At 44.3% G+C, this 8,269-nt stretch overlaps 1 protein-coding gene across 1 annotated transcript in view; it reads left to right on the top strand.

Annotated features, from left to right (window-relative positions):
• DNAH12 (dynein axonemal heavy chain 12) overlaps positions 1 to 7,675 on the top strand; it is a 159,501-nt gene extending 151,826 nt beyond the window's left edge. Inside the window, exon 73 of the mRNA XM_069084269.1 lies at positions 7,229 to 7,675. Within this exon, the coding sequence (XP_068940370.1) occupies positions 7,229 to 7,419 (191 nt within the window). The 3' untranslated portion in view covers positions 7,420 to 7,675. The remainder of the gene's footprint in view (positions 1 to 7,228) is intronic.
• Positions 7,676 to 8,269: the final 594 nt, after the last annotated feature.

The following is an 8,269-nucleotide window of genomic DNA, read 5'->3' on the forward strand; positions in this document are numbered from 1 at the left end:
AGATGCTGCTGAGGTGAAATGGACAAGGGATGGTGCAGAGGTGAAAAATGACCAGAGATGCTGCAGAGGTGAAAATGATAGACATTGGCAACCGATTAAATATGGGGGGACATGGTAACAGTGAGGAGTTGAGGACGATGGCTAGTTTTGAGTCTTGGAGATTAAGAGGATGGTGATTTCTCCTATAAATAGGAGAAGTTTGGAAAGGAAAAGAATTTAGAAGGAAAAGATAATTCCATTTTGGATCCTCACTTCTATGACATCCTACATCCCTTTTTCCTTTTAAGAAACAAGGGCTGGAAACAAAATAGGTGGCCATCCCATTGGGGAATGGTTGAACAAGTTGTTCAACAAATGAATACAATGGAATATTACTGTGCTGTAAGAAATAGTATTTACCAGAGGACTTCAGTATTGCTATGGATCTTCTGTCTAACTTCTGACCTTCCAGATCCTCAGCCTTTGAACTCTTTTTTTTTTTGAGGTCAGATTTGAATTTATGTTTTATTATTAATTTTTTAAATTTAGTTTTAGTTTTTAACATTCATTTCCACAAGATTTTGAGTTACAAATTTTCTCCCCAACTTTCCCCTACCCCCACCCCATGATAGAAAGCCTATTGAATACCCCTTCCCCCAATCTGCCCTCTCTTATATCCTCCCCCATACCCCTTCTAACTTTCTAGTAGGGCAAGATAGTTTTCTATAGCCCAGTGCCTATATATCTTATTTCCCAGTTGCATATAAAAAACAAAAAAAAATTAACATTTGTTTTTAAAACTTTGATTTCCAAATTGTTTCCCTTCTTCCCTCCTCACCCACCCCCACTAGGAAGATAAACAATTCAATATAGGTTGTACATGTGTAGTTATGCAAAACATTTCCATAGTAGTTATATTGTGAAAGACTAACTATATTTCCTTCCATCCTATCCCGCCCCCATTTGTTCTATTTTCTACTTTGACTCTGCCACTTTTCAAACATATGTGCTTCTAACTAACTTCTCTCCCAGTCTGCCCTCCCTTCTATCATCCCCCCTCTTATCCCCTTCTCCCCTACTTTCCTATAGGGTAAGATACTCAAATGAGTGTGTATGAGCCTTTGATTTCTTTCTTCATTCTACCTCAGGATGGTGACACAATAGTCTTCAACATTACTCACAAGGGTTCTATTTCCCTTTCTAGAAATTCTGACATTCTCTCATCCTGTGTCTCATCCCTCCTGAACCCATTCTTTGTCCTCATCAAGAACTCCAAGGCCTCTGCTGCTCAGACTTTCTCACTGTTGCATCAACTCTGACTTCAGTTTCCTAAAGTAAGCCACTTCAACTCTGCATTGTCCTTTGCCCTTGAATTTCTTTCCCATTGTACTATCACCAGTCATTTTTTATCAAACCTCATCCCTAGCATTTGGCAATTCGAATCATCCTCTTCTCCCAGATACTTGCTTCTCTCTGGGTTTTAGTGACACTGCTCCCTCCTGGTTTTTCTCCTACCTCTCTGACCACTCCGTTATTCATCATTCCTATCATATCATCTAGCTGTGAATATTTCCCAAGATACTGTCCTACGCCCTGTTTTTTTTTTTTCTGTTTTCTCTTTTGATAACCTCATCAGTGGGGCATCTAAGTGAGGCTGTAGGTAGAACACTGTAATGTTAATGGAATTTAAGATCTTCCTGCCCATTAATAGGCTTCACGAGGAACCCATTAAGGGAAGCTTGCTTAGGGGAGGCTTGTTTGGAGGAAGGCTTTCATACTTTTTGCTAAAATTAGGCACTGAGTTAGGAAGGATTAGATGCCTTCTGGCTCTGAGAAGCATATATATACTCTGAGGTGGTATTTTTTTTTTGCCTCTTGGAGGGCAGTTGGGGTTAAGTAACTTGCCTAAAGTTACATGGCTAGTTTTTTTGTATGTGTGGGTGTTAAGTGACTGAGGCCAGAACCGAACTTGGGTCCTCCTGACTCAGGGGTGGGTGCTTTTACTCACTGCGCCACCTAGCTGCCCCTCTGAGGTGGTATTTTGCTTTGGGGGCTCGCTTATGAGAAGGATCTTGTGATTCCCTGGTTGAGATTCTGAGTGGCCATATGTTCAGAGCTCTCTAACTGCTCAGATGTAAAGGCTCTCTCCATCCAGGGATGTATGTAAAGTGTATAGTTGATTAAGGCAGTCAGAGCCCTGTCTTTTGGTCTTTATTTCTCTGCTTGTATTTTCTCTGAAATTCAGGGTGCTGACTTTTCTCCTGAACTAATGAATGCAATTTTAAAAAGATTGTTGACTCCTTGAATAACTATCTTTCCTAGTAAAGCAGATCTAAGAACTTGTGCTAGCAGCCATCCTGGGTATGCTAGTGTGGTTGCTGCTACAGCACTGGGTCTGGAGTCAGGAAGACTGATCTTCCTAAATTCAAATATGGCCTCAGATACTTACTAGCTGTGTGACCCTGGGCAAGTCATTTAACCCTGTTTGCCTCAGTTTCCTCATCTATAAAATGAGCTGGAGGAGGAAAGGGAAAAACATTCCAGTATTTTTGCCAAGAAAACCCCAAATGGAGTCATGAAGAGTCAGACACAATGAAAAATGACAAAATAACAATATCATAGATTTCTTTCTCCAGTCCCAATATCTCCTACAAAGTCCAGTTCTGCATCACCAGTTGCTTATAGTATGAGAGACGTTCCAAACTCAACATGTCTAAAACTGAAGTCATTACTTTCCCCTTCAAACTATCCATTCTTCCAGATTTCCCTTTTCCTATCAAAGATCCCTCCATCCTTCCAGGCTTGTGACCTTGGCATTAGCCTGAACTTCTCACTCCCCCACCCCCACCCCCACCCCCCTTTTCCAGTCAGTTGCCGGACCTTCCTATTTTCACAACAGCTCTCACATGTGACCACTTCTCTCTGCTCACACAGCTGCCACCCTCCTTCAGGCCCACAGTACCATTCGTTTAGATTATTACAATAACCTTCCAATTTATCTCCCTGCCTCAAGTCTCAAGTCCTATGCACTGTTGCCAAAATGATGTTCCATAAACACAGAGCTGACTGTGGGATTCACCATCTCAACTCCAGTGGCTTCCTGTTGTCTCAGATAAGATATAAAGGCTTCTATTTGGCTTTTAAATCCATTCACACCTGGGGTGCACAGGTATTCAGGGAGGCCTGGCACCCCTGGTGTGAGGGCTGCTTCTCTACCTTTGGTGTCTATCTTTCACCCGCCTCTTCCCTGTGGCTCCAAGAAGCTGTAGCATGATCAGTGGCTGCACCCTGGTCATTCATTTCAGCAGATGAGCTAAACCAGGCTGAGGGTGATGTAACTCTTTGGGAGTTAAGGGAATGTCTGCCCCAAGCATGTGAAGACTCTCCTGGCAGAAGAGGTGAACGTGGACAATTTATTCCAACAGTTGTGAAGGTGGCAGAAGTGTTTAGAGCTTGGTTAGATATTGAAGATGCCAGGGTCAGGGACTGCATCCCAGGTCATTGTCGGCCAAGACTTTTGTCTTGCTACTGGACTTCAATGACCCTGGGAGAGAGAATGAGGCTGATAACTTGGTGCCTCACTTAAATCCAATTTATACACAAGTCAGAAGACATTGCCCATACCACCTGGCCGTTGTTACCTCCCTCAGAGTTCTGTGGGGAGAGGCAAAGGGATGAAATAGCAGGTTCAGATACCCTTGGAGCCACAGTCACACCTCTGCACAGGCTGCCCAGGCCATTGGGCCATCTACTACCAGACATGGCAGGGGGACCTTGGGAGGAGTGGAGTCAGAAACACAACAGCAACGGCCACTTACTACTGAAGACTAGTGCGTCTCGTGACCAGCGCTGTCTCTTACTTAACCTAAATGCAATAAAACTTCATGGCTGCCCCCTCACAGTAAATACTGCATCTGATAGACTATATGTCATAAGAAGAGACCAGATGTGAGAGTGACGAAGACAATGCTGAGCAGAGTGCTGGACTCATCCTCTCCAAGATAAACATTTACTTTCAAGATAAGCAAAGACCCCAAGGCAAGACTGACGACCAAAAGACTTAATGTCAGCAGATTAAGTGCTTCACCGTGGGCCACTAGTCTATTGCTGGCTTGGAGGGAAAGCTGAGCCGACACACAGTTGGCAATAGTGGATCAGAAAAGGAGTGGGCAGCTTTCAGTGCTGGTGTAACAGCACTGCCGTTTCTTGTCTGGGCCACATCACTTGCAAACAACAACATGGTGGGGAAATTCAGAGGCTGCTAAATGAAAAAATGAGACCTCTGTAGGGTTCACCAGCAGCATAGTCTGTCCACCTCTAAGAAGGCAGTGTTTAGCTTCATCAAAAGTAAAGTCCAAGCAAGAGAAGCAGGCTTCTTGGCTCAGTAAGAAGGCAGATGAAATTCAGTTTTACACTGATAGTAACAATCCAAAGTGCTTTTATGACACCCTGAAGGCTATTTTGGACCAAAGCCCTATGGTGTATCTCAACTACTCAGTGCAGATGGAACCACATTGATTAGTGATCCTAAAGAGATAGGCTGAACACTTCCGTAGTATTCTCAACAGGCCATCATCTACTAATGCTTAAGCCATTGACTGTATATCTCAGGTTGCAGCTAATCCCTCTCTAGCCAAACTCCTAACTGAAGAAGAGGTTTTGAATGCTGTTAGGCTCCTCTACTACAGAGTACCTGGTGCTGATTCTATGCCAGCTGAGATTTACAAGGCAGGGGGTTCACTGCTCATACAAAAGCTGATTGAAATCTTCTGGGTTATATGGCAAGAGGAGGTTCTCCCCCAGGAGTTCAAGGACGCCTTCATTGTCCACCTCTATAAAGGAAAAGGGAATAGGTTGCTCTGTTACAAATCACAGGGAGGGAGATGTCACTCTCTTTGTTATTTCTGGCAAGATTCTTGCCAGAGTCGTCCTTGATAGGCTGATCCTTCACCTGGAAGATGGTTATCTACCCCAGAGCAGTGTGGCTTCAGAAAGGGCTGAGGAATGGTTGATAAGGTGTTTCCTGCCCGACAGCTCCAGGAGAAATGCCTGGAGCTGAACAAAGATCTGTACACAATGTGCGTCAATCTGACCAAGGCCTTTGATACTGTCAGTCATGAGGGCTTGTGGAAAATCATGACAAAATTTGTTCACCCGGAGAAGTTCAGTATTGTTTGCCAGTTTCACTATGGTGTGCTTGCATCAATGAAATGAAGGATGCTCTCATGCTTTCCTAGTCAATGGAGTGAAGCTGGACTAGGTGCTTTTGCTTCCGTGCTTTTTATTAGCATAATGTTTTCAGGGATGTTGTCAGATGCCTTCAATGAGGCCAAAAATGGCATCAAGGTCAACTCTTGTACTGATAGTAAGTTATTTAACTGGAAAAGGCTACAAGCCAAGACTAAAGTGGAGGGAGGGTTGGTGTGTGACATTGTTCACAGATGTTTGTGCACTGAATGCAGCCCCTGAGGCTGAGATGCAGCAAGAATATGGATCAGTTCTCTGCTGCTTGTGTTAATTTTGACTCAACAGTTAACACCAAGAAAACAGGAATTCTCCACAAGTCGGCACCACACCATCCACACATGGAGAAATGTTGAATGCTGTGGATAAGTTCACTTAGCTTGGCATTATGCTTTCCAGGGATGTTCACAGAGATGATGAGGTTGATGTACACATTGCCAGCACTAACTCAGTGCTTGGGAGGCTCTGAAGGAAAGTGCAGGAAAGAAGAAGTATTAGGCTTCCTCCCAGACTGAAGGTCTGCAGAGCTGCTGGGCTGACTTCATTGTTTGATGCCTGTGAAATCTGGATGGTATGCCCTGATGCTAGGAAATGAAATCACTTCCATCTGAATTGTCCTAGGAAGATTCTGAAGATCACCCGGCAGGAGAAGGTACCAGACACTGAGGTCCTTTCTTGAGCCGACCCGCCAAGCATTCAAACTCTGCTGCAGAGAACTCCAGTGGGCTGGCCGCATGCTGTTCAAATGCCTAATGTATGTTTGCTTAAAAGACTGTTTTATAGAGAACTCTCACAAGGCAAGTGTGCACATGGAGGTCAGAAGAAGTGATACAAAGACACCCTCAAGGTCTCTGCAAAGAGTCTTGATAATTGATTGGGAGACATGGGAGACACATGGCATGCCTGCATCAAAGAAGGAGCTGTGCTCTGTGAGCAAAGCAGAATTGCAGTGGCCCAGAAGAGATGTGAGATGTGCAAATTGAGAGACATCTACTTTCCACATGTTCACGTAGACTATTTGTGCCTGACCTGTGGCAAGGTGTTCTGAGTTTACATTCATCTTATCGGCCACAGTTGGACACACGGTACCTTGACCCTGACATGGTGATGTCATTTTGGTCTTCTTAGAGCAAATGTCAACAGCCAACCAACCAGTGTTCACAACTGATCTCATTGGTCATTCCTTCTCCCTCCTGCTCTCTGCACTCCAGCCAAACGAATGTTTTCTCTGTTCCTCACATGCAGCGCTCCATCTCCTATCTACATAGCTCTGTACTGTCCTTCCTTCATCCTGGAATGCACTCCCTCCTCATCTCTGCCTCACTACGTCCCTTTTTTCCTTTAAGACCCAGCTTAAGCTCCATCTTCTCTATGAAGCCTTTCCCTGATACCCCCAAGTGCCTGCTTTCTCCTTCTCAGATTCCCTTGTATTTAATTACTTGGTATTTACTTATATTTATTCTCTTCACATATATTCATATACACACATACATACACATGTCTCCTTTGTTAGAGTGTAGATTCCTTGAGGGTAGGGATTATTTCATCCTTTGTTCTTGTGTCCCTTATGCTTTGTACTTCATAGGAATTTAATAAATGATTTTAGATTGAATAATTCTGACACGTGGGTGTATGCCTCTGATGCAGATTAACGGAATGACCCTAGGAGAATCATTTAACCTCCAAATATACCATTCTCAACACTTCTAAGTTGTAGAGCTGTGGCAAGATCATGGAGGAAAGAAGGGATAGGTTCCTCCCTCCCTCCCTCTCCCCTTCCTGTCTCCCTTCTGTGTAGAATAATTGAGTCCTGGGTCCCAATCAGATATTTAGAGAGGGAGACAAGTAGAGTAGAGGTCAGTGATTACTACCCCGCTGTTGGAGCTGAGGCAGGTCCTCTTTTTAGAACAACTATTCTGATTATCCAGGAATAACTGGTCTTTACACATTCATTACCCGCTCTTGTTTTCTGTCGAATACTTACTGAACTCTTTTATTTTCCTAGATGAGAAATCCCATATCAAAAGGACCAGTGCCTATATATGTCCCCTCTACAAGACAAGTGAGCGGAAAGGTACCCTGTCCACAACTGGCCACTCTACCAACTTTGTCATCGCCATGATGTTAGAGACAGACCTCCCCGTCCAGCACTGGATCAAGAGAGGGGTAGCTTTGCTCTGTCAGCTGGATGACTAGAGAACACCAGAGTGACCCCTGAGGCTCTCACACTCTTCAGAGTCATTGAAGAATCTCAGTCACCTTCCAAGAACTGGTGTCTCGGTGCCCTTCCTAGGCACTTAAAAAAAGAGACTGATATTTGTAGGAACCTTTCCCCCCAGAAACCACTGTGCTTAATCTGGACGGGATTCGCAGGATACACTTGCTGACTTATCACACTTTTGTGATTGTGAAAAGAAATGTTATTATTCTTTTTAAAGTATTCCATTCCTGCTCTTGTGTAACTGATTTCTTTTTTTGTTTATGGTGTGTGAATATATACAAGAGAAAATATGGGGGGTCTGATGAGAGAATGAACTGTCCAAAGCATTGTTCCCCCCTTACCATTTTTCTAGACTTGGTGATGCCATTTCATGATTCAGTCTTCTAGTGTGTCCGGGATCTCACTAGTGGGGGTATTCCCTGCAATGGTGCAGATTGCCACCCGTCCATGAGTGTCCATCGTGTGCAATGCTTATCCCAGTTCATCTCAAAGCCCCCTTACCACGCAGAGACTCCCTCACTTTCCCTTCATATCATGTAGATGGCAATGGAGAACATGGACTGTCCTCTGTTACTCTCACTCTCACCATGGGTCTGGCCCAGGGGTGGGGACCCTGAAGCCTCTGGGCCACACGTGGCCCTCTAGGTCCTCAAGGGTGACCCTTTGACCGAATCCAAACCTCATAGAACAAATCCTTTTATTAGGAGATTTGTTCTATAAAACTTGGACTCAGAGGGTCACCCTTGAGGACCTAGAAGGCCATGTGTGGCCTGGAGGCAGCAGGGTCCCCGCCCCTGATCTAGCACATCTTTTTTCCATTTTCCA

The sequence above is a fragment of the Petaurus breviceps genome, unplaced genomic scaffold, assembly GCF_028583685.1.
Source record: "Petaurus breviceps papuanus isolate PSGF00001 unplaced genomic scaffold, PetGlider_PUasm1.0 174, whole genome shotgun sequence".
NCBI lineage: Eukaryota > Metazoa > Chordata > Mammalia > Diprotodontia > Petauridae > Petaurus > Petaurus breviceps.